Source organism: Coenobita brevimanus, chromosome 110 (assembly GCF_032717465.1).
Source record: "Coenobita brevimanus isolate Jiangsu-jjx chromosome 110, ASM3271746v2, whole genome shotgun sequence".
Taxonomy (NCBI): Eukaryota; Metazoa; Arthropoda; class Malacostraca; order Decapoda; family Coenobitidae; genus Coenobita; species Coenobita brevimanus.
In genome coordinates this window covers 32317515-32341880 of record NC_137063.1, presented here as the reverse complement: position 1 = coordinate 32341880, position 24366 = coordinate 32317515, and the positions used below count along the sequence as shown (strand labels likewise).

Sequence of the window (24366 nt, the reverse complement as noted above, 5' to 3'; positions counted from 1 at the left end):
AGCTCAAACTTGTGGCTCAATTCTTACCCCCAAAAATGGGTGATTCTTTTTGGGCCATAAGTATTGCGCGCCCGGCGGACAACGCTGAATACTTCTGACGAGCACTGTATATATTCCTCACTCCACATCTTTCACGAATCACATTATTCCGTATCCTATCCTATGCAGTGTTATGATAGTGAAATAAGGCAAAAAAGGATTATTACAGTGCCATGTATATATTTTACAACAGAGATATTTGTATGTGATATTTGTAAATGTTTTTTCTAGGAAAAATATGCTGTACATATAAGTGGATAAGTGATTTCTTCATTAAAGAGTGTGGATAGAAAGTAAATGCCTTTTATATGTTATTTTCTGAAAGAAAGCTATAAGGAAGCTTTCTGAAAGGAGGCTATAAGAGAAAAAATTTGTGTTTAACAGAGTAAGAGATATGAGCACTAAGTTATTATAGTGAAGCTTTCTGAAAGGAAGCTATAAGAGAAAAAATATGTGTTTAACAGAGTAAGAGATATAAGCACTAAGTTATTATAGTGAAGCAAAGTGAAAAAAAGCAGTTTTAGAAAGAAGTGTGATTTTCATTCAGGGATTACTTGTACTGTCTTTATATTTGTAAGATTTTACCCCGTGGACACCATCGGGCACTGCGTCATTTTGGAATGGCTCAAAAACAGGCGAAATGGTAAGAGCCACGTGTATAGGGGTGATTGAAACATGCTCCATGGCTGGGGATATGTGTGGGGAGGCAACGCAGAAGTGAGAGCGAGCAGCACACGGCAGCCAGCCTAGGCTACAGTCGTGCACACCTGAATTCAGCCTTTGTGCACAGGCCAAAGGTACCTCTATTCTTCACATCCTAGCTCCTCAGTGACTTTGTCTAGTAGCCTGAGGAAAGTTGCATTGGAAAGGGGAGGGGTTGTTGACTATTTGATAGTTAACTGATTGTTCTAAGTGGTGTGGTTGCTGAGATAAGAGTTTGTGAAGATGATGAAACAGCCAATTTCAGCATTCTGCCCCATAAGGAGATAAGACACATGGTGTAATCCCCCCAAAGGATGGAGGTTAATAGATACGATTGACTTCCATCTAGCTAGGCTTAAAAACAAGATATTGCCTAGCCCTCATCAGCCACCAGCTTAGAGTTGGATTGATTGGAATCACCTAGTTTCTAGAATAGGCCCACACAACATTATACACAAAATGGAACATTGCATAGCACATGCTACACTATGATACAGACACAACATCAACCATGTAGAGAACCTGTGGGACAGCCCCATAGGAGCAGTTGCTTGCGTGCAGTCAGTGGGTCTGCTTGGTCAGACAGGTAGGGATTGAGCAGCAGCAGCAACAACAACAACAACAACAACAACAACAACTCCTCCACTAAAGTCCTTTGAATGACATGACACTGAACTCACCTTCAAGGACCATATAGATGACATCAAAGGGTGGAGCACCCACATGCTAATTAAACTCCAACTATTTACCTGGACAGACTTTAGGCAGCAAAAAAGAAACACTTTCCCTACTCTTCAGACAGTAGATTAGACCAGTGATGTCCTAAGCCTCTTGGCATGGATCTCCATCTTATCTAACATCCACTACAATACCTTACAGACTGTACAGAATGGTGCCCTGTGCATCATTACGGCCTGCACCAGAACTACTCCCGCAGCTCACCTACGCTTAATAAAGCCCTCCCTGTTGGAGAATATCTTTATGAGAGGCACACAGTTCTATGTGGTAGACTGTGCTAACACATTGCCCCTGTCATTACTTAATGAAGCCTCACAACACAACTAGGCACATAAAGCAGTCTTCATACAGACATTACCACACCCTTTTCAACAGCATCCCATTTTCAGACATTCCCACACTAGAAATGAAGAATTACATACTTATTCATATCATGTGCAGGGCAGCACAATGCCTCAATCATAAAATTGTATTACAAGCCCCCCGTCTCATAATGTCCACCCATTGGAGATATCCTTAAATACAGAAGATTAGGGTTTACCTAGCTAGACTTAGATCAGGACATCACCCAGCTGTCCTCAGGTATCAGCTTATATTTGGATTGGGTGGAATCACAGATGACACATACCCTTCTTGTTGAATAGGCCCATGCAGCATAACACACATAATGGAGCTGCTACTCATATGGGATGACCCCTTAGGAGTAGTAGCTTATCTGTGTTTGAAGAATATGCAGGGTCAGGCATACCAGGAACAAGCAACACTACCAGCAACACTGTGTTCAATTCTTCAAGTTGGAAATAGGTTAAGAATAATAATGTTTTTCCAATTCCTTTACTTCCAGAACCCATTTTTTAAAACATTAAATTAGGGTTAGGTTAATGCTAACAAGACCACTTCCATCACCCCCCATTTCCCCGAGATGTGAGTGACATCTAGGTACAGGGTAAGTACGTACATCAGTTTTCACCTTCACCTTACCCACTCCACTCTGTTCCTCCTACTTAAATGGTTGTTCTATACCCTTACTACCAGCCCGATTTTTCAAGTGTAAAGTACGGTTATGATGAAACTGATTCACCCCACCTCTCCAGAGTGTGAACGACCTGTGGGCACTGGTGGGGACCCTGAGTGAGGTGCCAGTGAGCATTGGTGGTGATGCAGCTCAGGCACGTGCAGCTCCTAGAGTTCAAGCAGCCCTTGTCACACAGGCTCGAACGTACCTCCAGAGTTGGTGAGCAAGCAGGAAAGTGTTTTGTTAATTACTAATTTCATGTATTACCTATCCATTTATTAGTGGCCAGCTAGGTTGATAGAATAATGCATTATTAGTGGCCAGCAAGGTTGTTAGAATAATGCATTTATTACTTTCTTGTTTATTAGTGGCCAGGTGAGTTGAAATGATGATGATGACTCAACTCACATATTAGTAGAAATATGGGTTGGATGATGATGGTGAGTAATGACCCCCATAAATAGTACAACAGTGTCTATCACTATCTCTCTAGAGGCAAGACGCCTTAATCCCTTAAGGGGTGGCCACTTAAAAATCGCCTCCGTGTCGCCCTTTCCCTCGTCATTTTGCTGCCTTCCCTCCAACTTACACCCTTCTCTCTCGTACTGTATACCTCTCCACTCCATTCCTCCATCTCATCCTTGGTCTTCCCCTCCCTCTCCCCCCTTCCATCTCAGTCACATACATTCTCCTCTCCCATGGCCAAACCACCTCAGTGTATTTCTCCTAATGCTTTCTGTCACATCCACAGCCACACCACAACATCCCTTCTTATGCTTATTTGTCAGACTGTCTCTCCACATAATTCCACACACTCCTCAAAGACAACTCTTTTCCACTGCTCTCACTCTTGACTTGTGTCCATCCAACATGGTCCAAGCTTCGGTTCCATGCATTACAGTAGAGTGGGAATCGCAATACTGTCTTGCAGTGACCTTTCCTCCCCCGCCCCCACTTCCAGACTCACTTCCCTATTTCTTGTCACTGCTTTCAGTGAACCAGCAACCTTTCTTCCCTGTTGTTCCCTTTCAACCACTTCATTCTCCAAACTCTCATCCTTACACATGACACTACCCACGTACTTAAATCCAGTCACACTTTCCATTTCCTCACTATCTGACCTCACTATGCATTCAGTGACTTCATTTCTCTCGAAGAGCACAGCTTTACTTTTCCCTATACATACCTTTAGATTCCATTACTTACATACTCTTCCAAACTCATTCACCAGGCCTTGCAGCTCTCCTTCATATTCACGTAACAGTACAGTATCATCTGCAAAGAACAGAACAGGAAACTTCCAAACACTGCCTTCTCTCATCAGGGCCACTGCGACATCCACTGCCCTACCTTGAATCTTTTATATAACTCCATCCATGTACAAACTGAACAAAAAAGGAGACATGACACATCTGTGTTTCAGTCCAGTATTCAAATAGAAAAATTCACCCAGTTCACCATCCACACGGAATGCATCCCCTAGTGCCCTTGTACATACTGTTCACATCACTCAACAACTCTCCATTTACTCTGTATATTTTTAATATTTTGTACATTTCCTTTTTATCCACTTCATATGCTTTCTCCAAATCCATGAAAGCAGAATACAGCTTCTTTCCCTTCTCTAGAAACTTTTCCACTAAACACCTTAGGATGAATATCTGATCTGTACTATCTCTTCCCTTTGTGAAACCTTCCTGCTTGTCTCCAACAGATTCCTCTGTTATATCCCAAACTCTGTCAGTGAGTATCCTACTATATACTTTTCCCATTATATTAAGAAGACAAATGCACCTATGGTTACCACTCACTTATTTTTCCCCTTTTCCTTTGTACAAGGGTATAATTATACCTGATTTTCAATCCTCTGGGACTCTACCTTCCTCCCATGTCAGCATGCATATCTTCCATATCCATTCTACTATTAACTCTCCCTTGTGCTTCAGCTTTTTACTACACACACCATCCATTTCAGGGGCTTTCCCTATTTTGATATTCTTCATTGCTTCCAGTACTTCCATCCAACTGATCTCTTCCTCCCCTCTCTTATCCATCCTTTTCCCAGTCATACCCTAGCCACTTACACTAGTGTCGCTTTCATTCTGTATGATTAACAGTTCCTTAAAGTGTTCTCTCCATCTGCTCACTTTTTCTTCCCTCTCCCCGAGCAATCAACCATTTCTTTCTTTCACATCCCTACTACCTACTTTATCATCCTGTCTTACTCTCTTAACCTCCTTTTAGAACATTTTCCTACATTCCCCCCACTTTACACTCAAATTCCTTCTAAATTCCTTTTCTTAGTCTCTCGTACTACTCATTTCACCTTTCTCCCCTTCTCTACAGTACATATAACTCTCTACTCTGTCTCTCAACTTCCCCCATGCCTCTGTTTCCCATCCACTCTCTATATGCTTTCTTCTTTGGCATTACAGCTTTTCTCACCTCTTTATTCCACCATACTGTTTCATGCTGCACCCCGTTTTGTCTTTTCCTCACCCAACACTCCACCTCACATGCCACAGAGATTACTTCTGTGAACAACTTGCACTATACATTATTATACAATAGTAAAAAATATAGTTTAGATGTAGGTGATTTTTGTTTACCCCCTCCATATATTAGTGGCAAATGTAAGTTGGGCTGATGCTTGTCAGTCTGTCATTTTTTTTTTATAATCATCATCATCATCATCCAGACCTCCTTTCTCTCCCTAGGGCAAGGTGAGGAGTAGCAATGTCCAGACAGCCCAAATTTGCCCAGTCCAATGGGCTACGTTTCCTTTCACGCATCATTCAAGCCCCTGGAATTCTGGCTTCATCGGATATGCCAAAAACATTCACCACGTTCTGTAGCTTTACATAAATGTATCTGATAGAGTCCATCCAGACGCCGTCTTGTTAAAAAGGGGTGCCAAATCCCTGATCATGCACTTCTTCTCACAGTATTCATCCAGCCAGCTCAATCTCTTGTCAGTTATCTAGCCTCACCGCCTTCCAAACCTCTCTTCCTTACACACTCATCCACCATATCTCTCCATCTTCTCCTTGGCCTACCTTGCCTCCTCCCTCCTTCAGATTCGCTCAGATATACCTTTTTCACCACTCTATAGTTATCCATTCTCTCCACATGACCATATTATCTTAGTACACTCTCTTCGATCCTGGTGTCCACAGACTTCCTCACTCCACATCTTTCACGAATCACAATTTTGTATCCTATCCACTCTCTGTATTCCACACACATTCCTCAGCAGTCCCATCTCCACTGCTCTCACTCTTGACTTTTCATTTTCTTGCCATACCATAGTCTCACATCCATATATTAAAGTTGGCACTAACACTCCTTCATATAAGCCTCGTGCAGCTGCAACACTGAAGCCTCTGTTCCTTATCAAGGCCTTCATAACACCAGCTACTTTCCTTCCTTGTGTCACTCTACTTTCCACTTCTTTTGCACATTTTCCTCTCTGTCTATCACTCAACCCAGGTATTTGAACCCTCTCACCAATTCCAGTCTCCCTCCATTCACTGTAACATCACACTGGCAGTCACCTTCTCTCTCAGTAACCATCACTTTACTCTCTTCTGCATTTACTCTAAAGGCATGATGCTCACAGACATCAGCAAAACTCTGCACTAGTCTACCAAGTTCTTGTCTGTATTTGCAAGTAGTACTGCATCATCAGCAGTGTGTTGATGTGTCGAATGATTTGTGAATGATTATTTTTGTCCATGTCATAAGCATTTTATTTTTACCTTGTACTTTTGTTTTCCCATTTCTTTTTGGATTCTAACACCCCCTCTGTAGCCATGTTTAATTAGTTTACAGTACTGTATTAACTAATTTAGCAATGGTTGTTATATGTTCAGCAAGAAGGAATAGTTTGCTGGGGAGATTGAGACATTTTAAGTGTTCATGCTTATTTAGAATTTAGAATATTTTTGTGTAGCCTGTGTGAATTTTGAAGCCTCAAAAGAGACATATTGCAGATAGAATCTGCTTTTGGTTTCCTCTGAGTTTTTTAAGCCTTAGCTACCTCCATTTAATTGGGAATTGAGTTTGGATGATGGTAATACTAATGATATCTGTTAAATTTATCTATCAGTCTATCTGTCTGATTATCTATCTATCTATCTATCTATGTGTCTGTCTGTATATCAAACAATCTATCTGTCTGTCTGTAATAGATAGATAGATAGATGGATGAAAGGATGAGGAGGTGTGTAATGGATGCAAGAGCATATAAAGATTGGAGGAGTGGACTTTCTGACCACCACCTCAAGAATCAAGGTCCAAGTAAAATGGAGAAACAGAAGAAGGGAAGGATGGGAGGAAGGAGTAGATGCAAGGAGAGTGGAAAGGTTACAAGAGGATGAGAAAAAGGCATAATACAAGAGAGAAGTGGAAGAACGTTTGGGTAAATATGGATTGGAGCAGATGGGGGACGTGGAAGGTGTGTGCAAGATATTCACAGAAGAAATATGTGCAGCATGTGAGGTGGTGTGTGAGGTGAAGAGACGATGAAAGGGGTGCAAGGAACAGCATGGTGGAATGAAGAGGTGAGACAGGCTGTGGCATGAAAGGAAGCATATAATGCATGGATGAGAAATAGGGGTGTGGAAGTTGAGAGACGGAAGAGAGAGGTGTATGTAGAAAGGAAGAGAGAGATGAAAAGATTAGTAAGAGAGAGTAAGAAGAGAGTGGATGAGGAGGGAAGAGAGAGGTGAAAAGATTAGTAAGAGAGAGTAAGAAGAGAGTGGATAAGGAATTTGGAAGGAATTTGAGAGTAAAGTGGAGGGACTGTAAGAAAATGTTCTGGAAAGAGGTAAAGAGAGTTGGACAGGGTGGCAGTGAAGTTAGTCGGGGAGTGAAAGATAAAAATGGTAGATTACTATCCGAGAACGGGGAAAAAGTGAGCAGATGGAGAGAACATGGAGAATGAAAGTAATGGCTGGGGAATAGCTGGGAGAATGAGGGAGATGAGAAGACAGGAAGAAATCAGTAGGATGGAAGTTGTGGAAGCAATGAAGAAAGTCAAAATGGGGAAAACCTCCGGAATTGAAGGAGTGTGTGGTGAAATGTTGAATCGTGGGGGAGAGATAGTAGTGGAATGGATGTGGAAGATGTGCAGATTGGCCTGGGAGGAAGGTAGAGTCCCAGAGGATTGGAAGTCAGGTATAATTATTCCCTTGTACAAAGGAAAAGGGGAAAAAGAAGTGTGTGGTAATCATAGGGGCATTTGTCTTTTTTGTGTAATAGGAAAAGTATATGGTAGGATACTTATTGACAGAGTTAGGGAAATAACAGAGGAATTAGTTGGACAAGAACAGGAAGGCTTTAGGAAGGGAAGAGGTTGTGTGGATCAGATATTCATTCTTTGATCCTTAGTGAAAATGTTTCTAGAGAAGGGAAAGAAGTTGTATGTGGCCTTTGTGGATTTGGAGAAAGCGTATGACAGGGTGGATAGACAAGGATTGTGGAAAGTATTAAGAATATGTGGAGTAGATGGGAAGTTGTTCAATGCTGTGAAGAATATGTATGAGAGTGCTAAGGCTGCAGTGCGTGTGAATAGTGAATTGATTGAACTTTTCTATTTGAAGGTTGGGTTGAAACAGGGATGTGTCATGTCTCCATGGTTGTTCAGTCTGTACATGGATGGGGTTATAAAAGGGATACAAGGTAGGGCAGTGGATGTTGGAGTAGCCCTAATGAGAGAGGGCAGTGTTTGGAAACTCCCTGTACTGTTGTTTGCAGATGATACTGTATTGTTAAGTGAAGTAGAAGGGGAGCTGCAAGACTTGGTGGATGAGTTTGGAGAGTGTGTAAGAAATGGAATCTAAAGGTGAATGTAGGGAAGAGTAAAGTTATGGTCTTTGAGAGAAGTGAAGTCAGTGAATGTGCAGTGAGGTTGGATGGTGAAGGAATGGAGAATGTGAGTACGTTTAAGTACTTGGGTAGTGTGATGAGTAAAGATGGAAGGATGAGGGAGGGTGGGGGGAAGGGAAGAGCAGGGGGACAGGTAAGGAGAGGAGCAGGAGTGGGGGGGGGGGACAGGGAAGGAAAAGAGAAAGCCAAACTACCCAACTGCCCCCTCCCACACTCTCTCTCTCTCTCACTCACCTGCTCGCGCTCTCTCTCTCTCTCTCTCACTCACCTGCTCGCGCTCTCTCTCTCTCTCTCTCACTCACCTGCTCGCGCTCTCTCTCTCTCTCACTCACCTGCTCGCGCTCTCTCTCTCTCTCTCACTCACCTGCTCGCGCTCTCTCTCTCTCTCTCACTCACCTGCTCGCGCTCTCTCTCTCTCTCTCACTCACCTGCTCGCTCTCTCTCTCTCACTCACCTGCTCGCGCTCTCTCTCTCTTTCTCTCTCTCTCTCTCACTCACTCACCTGCTCGCGCTCTCTCTCTCTCTCTCTCTCTCTCTCTCTCACACACACACACACACACACACACACACACACACATTTCTCTTTTCCCCTCATCCCTAACCCTCCCCTGCCCCTCCTCCATCCCTGCCACGCTTGGTGATTTTTTTCTAGTTTTTGGTGATTGACTCGAAAACTATTGGTCATATCAAAATTCCGAAAACGCCACAAGAAAGCTTGTAAAATTCTGCATCTAGACCTATGCTGTCCTCTTGCACATTGTGGGCAGAATTTTGACCTAGAATGTTGGGAAGTTATTTGAAGCTATTTTTACACTTGAACAACTTTTAATCTCACCGCATTTCTTTACTTTTATTCATAAGTTTTATTTGTTTTTATTAGCTTATCTCATAGAACAAAAACTACCCAAGATGATGGTATACAATTTATACCAACATAACCAATTTCCATAGGCAAATTTGACCGTGGAATTTTTTCCCTTGTGCCTGGGCAGAAGCCCCCATATCTGGGATGGAGGAGGGATGGGGGTAGAAGTGATGAGATGGAGGGAGGACCAAGAGAGCTGCATACACCACCACAACTGCGATCAGACACGCTCATTTCCAACCTAGGAAGAGGGGAAGCACATAGAAATTACATTATTGTTCATCATCATTATCATCATCCGGACCTCTTCTCCCACCCCAGGGCAGGGTGAGGAGTAGCAATGTCCAGACAGCCCAAGTTTGCCCAATCCAATGGGCTATGCCTCCACTCACCCATCATTCAAGTCCCCGAAAGCCTGGCTCTGTTTGATACACCAAAAACATTCACCACATTCTGCAGCTCCAGACAAACGCTAGTTTAAAAACTTTTCAAATACTGACTGTATACTTTATAGACCTTAATATTTACGATCTTACAAACTAAAGATATTCACTTTGTACATTTCACTTATCACCCAACACCCTTGGACTTTTTCTTATATGTAAGAATTTAGTCTTGTCAGCTCCTCAACTCCGAAAAAAAGCAGCTTCTGGTAAACTGAAGTCTGTTATATCGAGGCTTTACTGTACTGTATATATATATACAGTGCTCGACTAAAGTATTGGGCGCCTGTGTCGAGGCGGCCAATACTTTTGGCGAAAAAAGAATCACTCTTTTTTGGGAGAAAAAATTTAGCCAGAAGTTTTGGGCGCTAACATGACATCACAACAGCCAGAGGCCTTACTGTGTGCTGGTTGGCTGGCGCCTCAGTTGCCTGCAGGCTGCGAGAGAGAGGGGAACCCGGCCGCTCCTCCCTCTCTTGTTGCGCCATTTTTTACCTGGTTAACTGCAGTGTTTTGGCTCTCGCTACTTTAATATGGCCCCTACCTGTGAATTGTCTAGTGAAATAATATCACAGATCATTGCTCTAATGGAGGCAGGCCACCCCACAAAGGAAATTAGTGATTTGGTTGGTGTGGCTCGGTCGATACTGCGGAGGTGGTGTGCCCATTATAGAGTGGAAAACAGTGGTGACATACCTACAAAGAAACCACAGTCTGGTAGGCCCGGGAAAACTTCCCCGAGGTCTGTTAATGTGCTCAAACGTGCAGTGGAGTCTAATCCTTGTGTGACTGCAAGGAGAATTAAGGAGAGCAACCCGTAAGTGTTTGGCGAGGTTTCAGTGCGCACTGTTTCTTGAAGAGTCCATGAACTAGGTTACACAAGCCACAGACTTGTGAGAAAGCCTCCTCTTACATGTAACCATTGACTTCGTAGGCTTGCCTTTGTTAACAAGTACCTTACCTGGGGTGAGGAGCAATGGTTGTCAGTATTGTGGTCTGATGAGGCAACGTTTACCGTTACCTGTAATTGAGGAGCGTGAGTGTACCGGTGCAGAGGTAGTGACCTGCTTGACCCCTGTTACGTAGAAAGCACAGTTGAACACCCTGATTGACTAATGATATGAGGTTGTTTTTCTGGCAAGGGGTTGGGGAAGCTTGTTGTGCTTCCCAGGAACTGCAAAGTGATTCAGAACGTTTACCTGGAGCTGCTTTGTGATCATTTACCTGAGTCCTTCGAGCTCACAGGTGCATGAGTGTTGCAGCAGGATGGTGCACCTGCTTGTAAAGCCAAATCTGTCACCACCTGGCTTCGTGACTGCGAGTTCTCCTTCATAAAAGACTGGCCAGGCAGTAGCCGAGACCTCAGCCCAATAGAAAACCTCTGGTACGTAGTAAAGAAGAATCTCCAAGGGAAGGACGGGAGCTCTCTGCCTAAGGTGGAAGCAGCCATTCGTGAGTCCTGGGCAAGTATATCACCCCAGCACCTGAGGAACTTGGCCCTTTCACTTCCACGACATCTCAGGTCCGTGAAGAGGTGCAAAGGAAACCCTACCAAGCATTAACTCGCCGCGTGCCAGTGCCGTTTTAAAACGGTCTGACATAATTCCGCGGCCAGTGCCAGTGCCATTTTAAAATGGTTTAAAATAAAAAACTTCACTGTGACCGCATTTTTCAAGATTTGTGGGTAAAAATTGGCAGGCATGTAAGGTAACTGTTCCTCTACCATCCCCCAGGCTGTCAAGGCCATACACTCACTTGCTTCCCCCCTTCACTCTTGCTCTGCCTCACTCTGCCTGTGTGCCTCACCCAGTGCTGTACATAGTGAAGACATTTTGTAAATATTACCATGTAAATGTAAGTTGTAAGTATTTTCTTGTAAGTGTAAGGACTATATAGTGAAGTCAAGTTGTAAATACCTTCATGTAAGTGCCAGGACTGTACGTAATGAAGTTAGGTTGTACCTATCTTCAAGTAAGTGTAAGATAATGCATTCACAGTGAGAAAGACATGCAAATTGTGATAGATGCTGAAGTAATAAGTAATCAGAAAAGTGTACTGAACATTGCTATACCTTCCCAGCATAAATACCTGAGTATACCTTACATAGGAAACGGCTTTCTTTCATGTACGTGGTGAGCGTGAGAGTGCAGCCATACATGTACATGATTTTGCAGGACTCAATAAATCTCATTCCTGAGCCTCGTTGAGCATTTTAATGGCGAAATTCACTGTTTCCACATCAAAATCTATAATTTCAGCCAAAAAAAAAAAAAAAAAGGTCGAAAAATGGCCGACACTGGGGTGACCCATAGGGCTAAAAATAGCCAGCACGTGGCAAGTTAAAGGTAATTATAATGCATTATTTACATGTTTTTTCAATAGTTGGAAGGTTTGTTTTGTTGGGGGGGTGCTGGGGCCACATACTTCTGTCGAGCACCGTATATATATATATATACATATATATATATATATATATATACACACACACACATATACAGTAATCCCTCTAATATCCGAACGCCCAATATCTGAACATCTCTACTAACCAGACATAATCATCCCGGGATCCAATATTCCCAAAATGGGCCAAAAACCGCAAAAAATTTGAAAAAAATCTGACTTTTTTCCGACCCGTAATTTGAAATTGCCGCATGGCGCCAAACAGCTGTTACACCATGGTCCCTTCACCCCTTCTGTCCTCCTCCCTCCCCTGTCAGGGTTGCCATTTGGTATTTTTCATTACCAAGTGTGGGCCAATTTGGTAATGAAAAATTTGTTTGGTAATGAATCAGAATAATGCATTACCAAATGGATTTTTCACATGTATGAGGATACACATGATGGAGATGGTGGATTGTTTGCTCTCTCTGATTAATTTGGTAGCCTATATAGCGTGATAATAATCAACATACTGTTAATTATAAGAAGAGTGATTACATGTACAGTATTTCCACTTTTGTATATAATTAGTGAAGAACAGATGCTAGGTTTACTAATTTCGTAATGCAAATTAAAAATTCTAATGAAATTGAGGAGTTTGGTAATGTGGCCGTTGCGATCTAGCAACTCGGTTACCCCGCCATCATCAACAGTCACAGCCTAACTCTGATCGAGAGCAGATGCTTATAGCAGTGCAAGCCACAGGTGCTTGTTTTTTGTGAATAAACAGTGAATAAACTGCAATACCAGTCGAGCAGGGCAGTACTCCCGAGGAGGATGGAAAGCTGATGACAGGGAGTGCTGGAGCTCCCGTTTCATCAGCCCTCAGGACTAGTTCCTGACCATCCCCCTTTGCTGAACTTTTTCAGTGTCTCAGTTACACAGAGAGTAGGCCAGCATGCTCTCCAGTACAAATTTCTCTAACTATCTTCACCAAACTACATGCAAAGTACACACTACACTTCCTTTTCAAAAATCAACAAAAATGGCGTCTATCAATCAAGCCTCGGAGTCCCCAGGGGGGGGGACCATAAATGCCCCCGCCATCTGCCCCTCTCCCGGTGACGACTCGAGGTGCCTGGAACCACTGTCTGACTCTCTTCTTCTTCATTTCTGCAACATTCATGCCTTTCATCTAACTTTCGCTCTGTTGAGCATCACCTCTCCTCCTCTAAACCTCACCTTCTTTTTCTGACGGAGACTCAGCTGTCTGAGGCAACTGACAGCAAACCCTTTTCTGTATCCTCCTACTTTCTCTATACTCATTTCAAAACCAAAGGTGGCTGTTGTGTATACATACGCAACGACTTATCTTGCTCTCGTGTTCCTGAACTTGATTCTTCTGAATTCTCCACACTCTGGCTTCGGCTTTCCTGTCATTCTCTGACTAAATATATCTGTGCTGTTTACTTATCCTAATTCTACTGACTATCAAAAAATTCTTCGACTATCTTACTTCTTCGATGGAACACATTCTGTCCATTTCTCCTTTCTCTGAAATCTCCATTCTTGGAGATTTCAATGTTCTCCACCACCTTTGGCTCTCCTCTCCTTTCACGGATCCACCTGGTGAACAAGCCTACATCTTTTCTATCCTTAATGACCTAGAGCAGCTTGTACAGCACCCTACCCGAATCCCTGACCGCCTTGGAGAGAGCTCCAACATACTTGACCTCTTCCTCACAACTAATCCTTCTGCTTACTCTGTTAATCTTTTCTCTCCGTTGGGCTCCTCCGATCACAACCTTATTACCTTAACCTGTCCTATCACTCCAGTACGGCCTGTGGACCCTCCAGGGAAACGTCGTCTGTGGCATTTTGGAGCCACGAACTGGGAGTCCCTCAGGCAGTACTTCTTTGATTTTCCCTGGAATGATTATTGCTTCCATGGCCGGGAGCCATCTGAGTGTGCCTCGCACATTACGGAGGTTATTCTCTCGGGCATGGAAGCATACATTCCTTTCTCATATCCTTTGACTAACGCAAGAAAGCCTTGGTTTAATCACGCTTGTTCTAATGCTGTCCAATAACAAGGAGAGGGCCTACAAAAGGTACCGGAGCCAACCCACCCCTGAATCACATCATCTTTACGTTTCTGCCCGGAATCGTGCTAAGTCTGTTCTTCGCTCTACTAAAAATAATTTCATCCATACTAAATGCTCTCAACTCTCCAACTCGAATTCTTCCCGCTCCTTCTGGCACCTTGCCAAAAATCTTTCTAACAACTTTACCTCATCATCCTTCCCTCCTCTTTTCTACTCTGATGGTTCTGTAGCTATTTCTTCTACTGATAAAGCAGATCTCTTCGCACAGACTTTCTCCTCCAATTCCACCTTAGACGATTCCCGGTGCTGTTCCTCCATCACTTCTCCCCTCTGACTTCCTCATGGCTGACATTAAAATTTCTTCAGTTGATGTATTTTCTGCCATCACTGGCCTCAGTACTAACAAGGCATATGGGCCTGATGGGGTCCCTCCTGTTGTTCTCAAGAACTGTGCTTCTGTGCTTACACCCTGCCTAGGCAAACTCTTTCGCCTTTGTCTGTCAACTTGTACCTTTCCTTCTTGCTGGAAGTTTGATCTCATTCAGCCAGTCCCAAAGAAGGGTGACCACTCCCAACCCTCCAACTATCGTCCAATTGCTTTAACGTCCTGTATTTCAAAAGTTTTCGAGTCAATTCTTAATAGAAAAATTTTAAGACATCTTTCCTATCACAACCTTCTTTCCGATCGTCAGTATGGGTTCCGTCAGGGACACTCCACTGGCGATCTTCTCACCTACCTTTCAGACTCCTGGTCATCCTCCTTTCGGGACTTTGGCGAAAGCTTTGCCATTGCACTTTGACATCTCAAAGGCTTTCGATCGAGTCTGGCATAAATCTTTAATTTCCAAACTGCCCTCCTACGGTTTCTATCCTTCTATCTGTGCCTTCATCGCTAGCTTCCTTTCTGGTCGTTCTATAGCCGCTGTTGTAGACGGCCATCGTTCTTCTCCTAGATCTATCAACAGTGGTGTTCCTCAGGGCTCTGTCCTATCACCAACTCTCTTCCTTTTATTCATCAATGATCTTCTAAGCTGTACATCTAACCCTATCCACTCATACGCTGATGACTCCCACCCTTCACCTTTCCATTCGGTTTCATAACGCCCATCTCAACAGTTACTTCAAGAAACAAGGGATGAGGCTATGGCACACCTAATGTCTGACTTGGCTCGTATCGCTGACTGGGGTAAAATAATATGGTTGTCTTTAATGCATCTAAGACTCAGTTCTTACACCTATCAACCCGACAAAATCTTCCACAGGTATACCCATTAATGTTTAATAATATTCAGCTGAATCCTGCATCATCCTTGAACATGCTTGGGTTTTCATTTACTCAGGACTTATCTTGGAAAGATCATATTACATCTCTTGTAAAATCTGCTTCCAAGAGATTGGGTGTGCTAAGCCGACTCGCTCTTTCTTTACCCCTGCACAATTGTTGACTCTATACAGAGGTTTTATCCGCCCCTGTGTGGAGTACAACTCTCATGTGTGGGGAGGCTCCCACATACAGCTCTTCTCAATAGGGTGGAGTCAAAGGCTTTTCGTCTCATTAACTCTCCCTCCTCTTACTGACTCCCTTCAACCTCTGTCTCTTCGCGCACTGTTGCATCTTTATCTCTTTTCTATCGCTACTTTAATGGTCACTGCTCCTCTGAACTGTCTGCTTGCATTCCTCCACCTCTCTGACAGAGCGCGTAGCACCCGTGTGGCAGCAAACTCTCATCCCTTTTCTGTCCAACTCTCTAATGCAAGAGTTAACCGTTACTCCCAGTCTTTCATTTATGCAACAGGTCAGCTCTGGAACTGTCTCCCTCTGTCTGTATTTCCTGCTGCCTATGATCTCCAGTCTTTCAAACGCAGTGTGTCCAGGCATCTCAAAATGATCGGATCTTGAATTTGGCTCTCTATTGTATTTTGTTTTTCTCTTGGAAGGAACTGTTACTGCGGGCCATGGCCTTTGGTTCCTTCTTCCTCGCATAAAAAAAAAAAAAAAAAAAAAAAAAAACTAGAACACACGGGAATTTACAGTGTTGTGCAGTGTTAAGAAATTAGAATTTAGAGTGCAGAGGATTAACTGTGGACTGCAAACTGGGGGTTAAAACCAGTCCAGGAGCCAGGGACTTGTTGTAAGTACCCAGAATGCACAATATTGTATAAACTCACCTCCAAAACCTCATTTTATGGTTCTTTTGCATTTATTTCAGTCTTTTATGTCCCTTATTGGTGTGATTTGGGTCTTAAATAGGTGCAATGCATGTCCAGAGGGAGTTGTATAGGTGTTTTTCTGAGTTAGGGTCCATAAGTACAAGTCCAGGAGGCTGGGGCCCAATATCCGGACAGGATCACTATCCGGACATGCCTATGGATCTATTACATCGGATATTGGAGGGATTACTGTATATATATATATATATATTCAGTGCTCGACAAAAGTATTGTGCACCCTGTGCCTCTCCTACGAAACAAACCTTTCAGCTATAGAAAAAACATGTAAATAATGCATTATAATTACCTTTAATGCTTGGTAGGGTTTCCTTTGCGTTTCTTCACGGACCTGAGATGTTGTGGAAGTGAAAGGGTGAGGTTCCTCAGGTGCTGGGATGATATACTTGCTCAGGACTCACGAATGGCTGCCTCCAGCTTAGGCAGAGAGCTCATGTCCTTCCCTTGGAGATTCTTCTTTACGAGGTACCAGAGGTTTTCTATCAGGTTGAGGTCTGGGCTATTGCCTGGCCAGTCTTTCATGAAGGAGACCTCGCAGTCACGAAGCCAGGTGGTGACAGATTTGGCTTTATGAGCAGGTGCACCGTCCTGCTGAAACACTCGTGCAACTGTGAGCTCAAAGGACTCAGGTAAATGATCACAAAGCAGCTCCAGGTAAACGTCCTGATTCACTTTGCAGTTCCTGGGAAATAACAAGCTTCCCCAAACCCTTATCAGAGAAACAACCCCATACCATTAGTGAATCAGGTTGTTTAACTGTGCTCTCCACGTAATGAGGGTCAAGCAGGTCACTACCTCTGCACCGGTACACTCGCACTGCTCGATTACAGGTAACGGTAAACGTTGCCTCATCAGACCACAACACTGACAACCATTGGTCCTCACCCCAGTTAGGGTACTTGTTAGCAAAGGCAAGCCTACGAAGTCGCTGGTTACGTGTAAGAAGAGGCTTTCTCATAGACCTGTGGCTTGTGTAACCAAGTTCATGGACTCTTCAAGAAACAGTGCACACTGAAACCTCGCCAAACACTTCCAGGTTGCTCTCCTTAATTCTCCTTGCAGTCACACAAGGATTAGACTCCACTGCACATTTTATCACATTAACAGACCTTGGGAAGTTTTCCTGGGCCTAACAGACTGTGGTTTCTTTGTAGGAACGTTACCACTATTTTCCACTCGGTAACGGGCACACCACCTCCGCACTGTCGACTGAGCCACACCAACCAAATCACTAATTTTCTTTGTGGGGTGGCCTGCCTCCTTTAGAGCAATGATCTGTGATATTATTTCACTCGACAATTCATGAGTAGGGGACATATTACAATAGCAAAAGCCAAAACACTGCACGTCACTAGGTAAAAAATGGCGCAACAAGAAAGGGAGGAGCAGCCGGGTTCCCCTCTCTCACGCAGCCCGCAGGCAACTGAGGCGCCAGCCAACCAGCACACAGTAAGGCCTCAGGCTGCCGTGACATCATGCTAGCGTCCAAAACTTCTGGCTAAATTTTTTCTCCCCAAAAAGGGTGATTCTTTTTTTGCCAAAAGTATTGCGCGCCTTGACATAGACGCGCAATACTTTTGTTGAGCACTGTATATATATATATCTATCTATTGCCAGATGCCGTAATCCCGTACAGGGTGGCCACAAACAAATCGCCTCCACATTGGCCTGTCCCCTGCCATTTCACTGCCCTGCTCCCAACTCACACCCCCCTCTCTCATATACCTCTCCACTTCATCCCTCCATCTCATTCTAGGCCTCCCCCTCCCTCTCCCCCCCCCTCCACTTCACTCACACTCTCCTTGTCAGTCTCTCACCCTCCATCCTCTACACATGGCCAAACCACCTCAGTGTGTTCGTCCTAACGCTTCCTATCACATCCACACCGCAACGCTCCTTTATATCCTCATTTGTCAGCCTGTCTCTCCATGTGACTCCACAGGCTCCTCTTAACTCATTTCCATGGCTCTCACTCTTGTCTTGTGTCCTTCCAACAACGTCCAAGCTTCACTTTCACACGTCAGAGTTGGTATCACAATACTGTCATGCAGCAACTTTTTCACTTCCACATATATATTCATATATGTATACAGTATATATATATATATATATATATATATATCTATCTATCTATCTATCTATATCTATCTATCTATCTCTCTCTCTCTCTCTCTCTCTATATATATATATACACACACACACACACAATATATACATATACAGTAGGTACGCACAGTACGTGAGTCTATGGGCAGCAGAGGAGTTCGCTTACTAGGAATTTGGTTACTCTGAATCCATAAACTTATGGGAAAACTTACATATGGGCGGCACCCCCCTTCATGGGCAACCCTTGAGACTCCTTTCAGACCTTAAGTATTGTACTGTACAGGGAAACTGTCTAAGACATATTACCTAAGATAAAGTAAACCAACAAGATTATGGCTTTACTAAATCAACAAGGATATGGCTTAATTAAACCAATAAGGATATGGCTGCTCACCTTAACCAAGAGGACAACAGGCTTGATGGAGGTAAGAAGGAGATCCGAGGCTGGATGAGGCACCTAGTGTGCATCTCTTGCATCAGCCACCACACCACCCAACACACCACCTTCCTCACCGCTCTTGTCACGAGCCATTTCGATACTTTCACTACCCAGTGCACTCACTTCGTTCATAAACCCTTCAAAGTCTATTTCTGACACCTCGGACATCGCATCATCTTCTTGATCCTCCCCAAGGATATGGCTCCTCTGATGTTGAAAGGAGTGATTCCTCACTTTCCTCAAGCTGCAGGTAATGGGTGATGAGGGTTTACTTCTGTCTGTTTACTTCCTGGTTGTGCTTGTCTTTGTAGTAGCAGAAGGTTCTGTCCAGTAAAGTCATCACTTCCTCCACTTGCAGCTGAGAGCATTCGATGTCCTTGAATTCTTCCTTGAACTTATCAAGGGCACACAGTACCTGGCTGATCTCCATCATGGACAAATCTTCACACTCCATCACTGGTGTTGCTGGCTTTTCTGCAGTGATCTCCTGCTCTACATCAGCCTCATCTACTTGCTGCACAGCTTCCTGGGGATTTTGCTCCACAGCTGCCGAATGCAAGCCCCTGATCTCCTCCAGCCTGACGGCCTGAAACTCGGGCACAACTTGTGCAGTTGTGAGAGTGACTGCCTCGGCAGCAGCCAGGGACTGAAAGCTGCTTCCCGGTGCGAATTCACACAGGTGCGGTATGAGGAGGCGCCAAGCATGGTTAATTGCCGCAGCGGATATATCTGCTCATGAAGACAACAGGAAGGTGCGGTTGAATAACTGCCAAAAAGCCATAACAGTCTTACCAGGAGATGAAGTGGTCTGTGGTGTGGGTGCTCTGCATGGAGTGGGTGAAGCGGGTGGAGTGGGTGGCGAGTCCAAACCATCCTTGGCATCCATGACGACACTCCCAGTGGTGTCCAAGTCAAGGATTGCCTGCAGTTCCTCAGAGCTGTCAGTCTTGCTATGGAGGTGATCGTAGAGGCGCTGGTGGTATAGCTGCTTAACCGATGCAATCAACTCCTGGTCTAGCGGTTGGATGAGAGAGGTCGTTCTGGGTGGCAAAAAAATGATCTTGCATTCCTTGCTGAGGTCTGCTAGCCAGGTTGGATGACGTGGGGCATTGTCGAGGACGAGTAGCACCTTGAAGGAGATGCCAAGTTCCCAGGATTTAGCCTTGGCGTCAGGGATGAAGTGCCGCAGCAGCCACTCCGACATGATGCTGCTCATCATCCAGCCATTGGAGTTGCTGTACCAGTACACCCCGCAATCATCCATACAGCGAAGATTCTTGTAACATCTGCGGTGTGCTGCGGTATGGAGCACAACAGGCCGCATCTTGTGTGAGCCTGATAAGTTCACGGCGAACATGACCGTTATCCTGCTCTTGTCAGTTTTTCTCCCCTGGGCCTGGCGCTGATGTTTACTGATATAAGTAGACTTCGGCATAGCCTTGTAGTTTAGGGCCGTTTCACTAGTATTGTAAATTTGGTCCCTGCTGTAGCCACCTTCATCGATTATCCCCTTTAGGATGGCTGGATAGTCCTTGGCTGCTATTTCACCCGCTGATGCATGCTCGCTGGTGAGGTGAATGTGACGTAGCTCCTTCCTCTTCAGAAACCGGCATAGCCATCCCACGGAGGCTTTGAATGGTTTCTTGACACCAAGCTTCAGAGCTGCAGCTTTATAGAAAATCTTGGCCTGGTCCCTGATGTAGCGCCAGTTCAGTGGAACTCCTTCTCTTTCCTTAGGATGTATGTTGCCAGGTACCACTCCATGAGAATTATTGCCTGGTTGGTCAGCCTGCTTCTCCTGTCAAGTGCCACCATCCCATATGTCTTAACATTCTTCTTTGTGGCCTCCCTGTTCGTCCATATTGTTCGTACTGTCGATTCCGCCAAGCTGAGTTCCTTCCCAGTGGCGGTGTTACCCTTCCCACTCTCCTTCCTCTTGATGAGTTCCATCTTCATCGCATGGGTGATGCACTTCTTTCTCAAGAATGGGGCAGACATCCTGTCTCACAAAACAGTAACCTCAGAGTAGACGAGAACGTAGCTGGAACAGCTAGTGTACCTTCTGTGTGAGCGTATTTCCTCTGCTGGACCTCTCTCACCACTCTCCAAGCGGCCATTGGGCATCATGTGACGAGTGCGCATCATCAACGTCACAAGGTGGATGGAGCGTAGGGAACCGTTATCGCTTCTTGGGGTGGCAATGTCACGTGCTTGGGATAACCCCAGATATGGGCCAATCCTTTGCTGCCGTCTCACCTACAACGAGTTCAATTTGCGAACTGTTAAAAAATACAATAAAATTCAGAAAAAAATAGGTCCTTGCATACAATGAGGATCACGTACTCTGAACTCGCGGTCTGTGGATACCTACTGTATATACAGTAACCCCTCGTTATACGATGCCTCATTATACGATATTTCGCATATACGATGTCAACATTTTAGTACGCTACACCCACTATACGATGGGAACGATTTGCTACAACAATGGATCGTCCGCAGCTCAGTGAAAATCGAACGCAACGCAAACATCCCAACACGCTCAGCGCTGGACAACACACATGCGTCCACCAGTCCAGCCTCAACAGCCAGCCCTGCCCAGCCGGCCAGTTCTGACAGTGATGAGTGATGGGTGTGAGGCCCTTACTGTCCCTTAGCCTAGCAGTCAGGAAAATTCACCATCAAGTCAGTTTGCCGTCAGGAAGATTCTCCGTCATTTATATACATAACAGTTTATTTAGCAAGTACACTAGTTTGTGAATTATATGAGCTATAAATGTGATGGTGGTTTATCTATCTATCTATCTATCTATAGCCCGATGCCCTAATCCCGCAAAGGGTGGCCACAGACAAAACGCCTCCAAGTCGCTCTGTCACCCACCATTTGACTACCCTCCCCCCAACACACCCCCCCCCTCCCTCATATACCTCTCAACTCCATCCCTCCACCTCATCCTCGGTCTACCTCTCCCTATCCCTCCCTCCACCTCACCTACATACACCCTCTTAGTCAGTCTTTCATTCTCCATTCTCTTCACATGTCCAAACCACCTCAGTGTATTTCTCCTAATCTTCTCAACCACATCCACTTCCACCCCACAGCGTTCCTTCACTTCTTCATTCGTCAACCTGTCCCTCCACGTCACTCCACATGCTCCTCTCAAGTAACTCATTTCCACTGCTCTCACTCTTGACTTGTTCCCCTCTTGCAAGGTTGTCACGGGGTTTTTATATTATCACGGTAATTTTGATATAAATGGTTAAATATTATTTAAATTGATAATAATATTCAATAATATTGAAGAGCAGAGACAATGATTGTCTTGCTACATCAAGCAACGATTACTTTACGCTGGCTTGTGCACGATTCTCTAAGAACGAGAATTTATAAACTTTCTCAACAGTACACAGCAGAGACTAATTACTCACAATTGCTGAATTACTGTACTGTTAGCCTCTGGAGAAAGTTACATCACCCCTGACAATAAATAACTAATACTAATAATAATAACATCAGGTTCTTGCTGATGCATTAACTCCTGGCACAACGGATTTTAAGTTAATACAACAAGACTGGTCTAAGTACCAGTTATGAATAGTAAATGTTTATGCAAGCTAGGAGCTGTATGGAAAATAAGCTTAATTATGGAGAAATGAAACAAGATTTTTACTCTACATTAAGCTCAAGAAATAGAACTGTTAAATTTATTAATCACAAAAATAAATTTAACATTACATTTCAAATCAAATTAAATGAGACGCACTCGCTCACTCACACAGAAGCTAAATACTTACGCCTAGGAAAAACACCTTAACTAAGCTCTTAAAACTACAAAATACACAAAAGAAATACCAGTCGATGAATACTATGTATCACCATTAAGGTGGGAGCTTGGAGAAACTGTAAGTGGAGTTTGGGTACTAGCTGACCTCTCGCACTGCTGCACAGGTCCTGTCTCCGTCACAGCAAACACTAAACTGAATTCAAATACATTGTATGGGCAGGACGCAAGGCGTGGCTAACGGTTGAGGGAAGCAGAGGCGAACGATAAAGAAACAATTGTATCGCTCAGTAGCGCACTTAGTGACGTGCATTAAATCGGTCACCTTTGAAAACAGTGACGAATGTTTTGAAAAGTGTACCCCGAAATGGAGAGAGAAACGGTTAACTGAGCGATACTCAGTGAGTTTTCCACTAATAGTTCGTGGCTTCTCACAAAAAGGAAATGTCGCGAATTGATTCGTGACATTACGCCCCATGAAAATTAAATCTTTCTTCCTTCAGAAGAATGACTTCAATATACATACATATAAATCCTAACTCAGTCACACAAGATTCACACTGTGGTGTGTGTGCTATCCTGCTACAGGAGAAAATCGCAGTCGCCAGTGAGTGAAAAAACCTCGTATTTACGTTAATAGAAGCAAGCTTGAGGGAAAAACTCCGTGACGACGGTGAAAATCCTGTACTCAGGTCAAACTGAGCGAAAATTCGCTACATTTACACTGACAACTAATTGTTGTGTAGCGTGGTGTATGTAATACACAGTGTAGGTGTGACAGTTGTAGTGTAACTGTACCTACGTGTAAAATGACACAGTAAATAATATGGCGAATACGAAGGCAGAGGAGAAGAGGCAGCAGCGTGCGGCAGATGATCAGCTGGTCCGCACAGCAAAACTGCTACACCCATTGCTGAACCTGCAAAACCAATTAAGGTGGAGCATCAAAAGTGTCAATGAGACAAAATTCTTATTATGTTACAATTACTCTCTCTGGCTAGCAGTCAGTACATGCTATGAAAAGTACACTCGAGGTCGCCATTAATTTTAGCACACGATTATGATCGGCAAGTTGAGAATCCCTGTGCAAACTCGGGTCTTCCATAGCCTCGAACCGCACACGGGTCCTCAACCTGTGCCTCAACCTACAGTACTTATATTAGTATCGGGGAGCTGAGAATCCTTGTGCAAACTTGGGTCTTCCATAGCCTCAAGTCGCCTCTGCGGAGTTCTCTCTCGAACTTCCCCCTTAACCTACAATACAATACTTATATTAGTACCGGGAAGCTGAGAATCCTTGTGCAAACTTGGGTCTTCCATAGCCTCAAGTCGCCACTGCGGAGTTCTCTCTCGAACTTCCTCCTTAACCTACAGTACTTATATTAGTATCGGGAAGCTGAGAATCCTTATGCAAACTTGGGTGTTCCATAGCCTCAAGTCGCCACTGCGGAGTTCTCTCTCGAACTTCCCCCTTAACCTACAGTACTTATATTAGTATCGGGGAGCTGAGAATCCTTATGCAAACTTGGGTCTTCCATAGCCTCAAGTCGCCACTGCGGAGTTCTCTCTTGAACTTCCCCCTTAACCTACAGTACTTCTATTAGTACCGGGAAGCTGAGAATCCTTATGCAAACT

At 44.1% G+C, this 24366-nt stretch overlaps 1 protein-coding gene across 1 annotated transcript in view; it reads left to right on the top strand.

The window, feature by feature from the left end:
• The window catches only part of LOC145417423 (nuclear pore complex protein Nup93-like), a 585659-nt gene that overhangs the window by 436627 nt on the left and 124666 nt on the right, over positions 1 to 24366 (top strand). The window contains exon 5 of the mRNA XM_080286106.1: positions 2574 to 2713. Coding sequence (XP_080142232.1) covers positions 2574 to 2713 — 140 coding nt within the window. The remainder of the gene's footprint in view (positions 1 to 2573; positions 2714 to 24366) is intronic.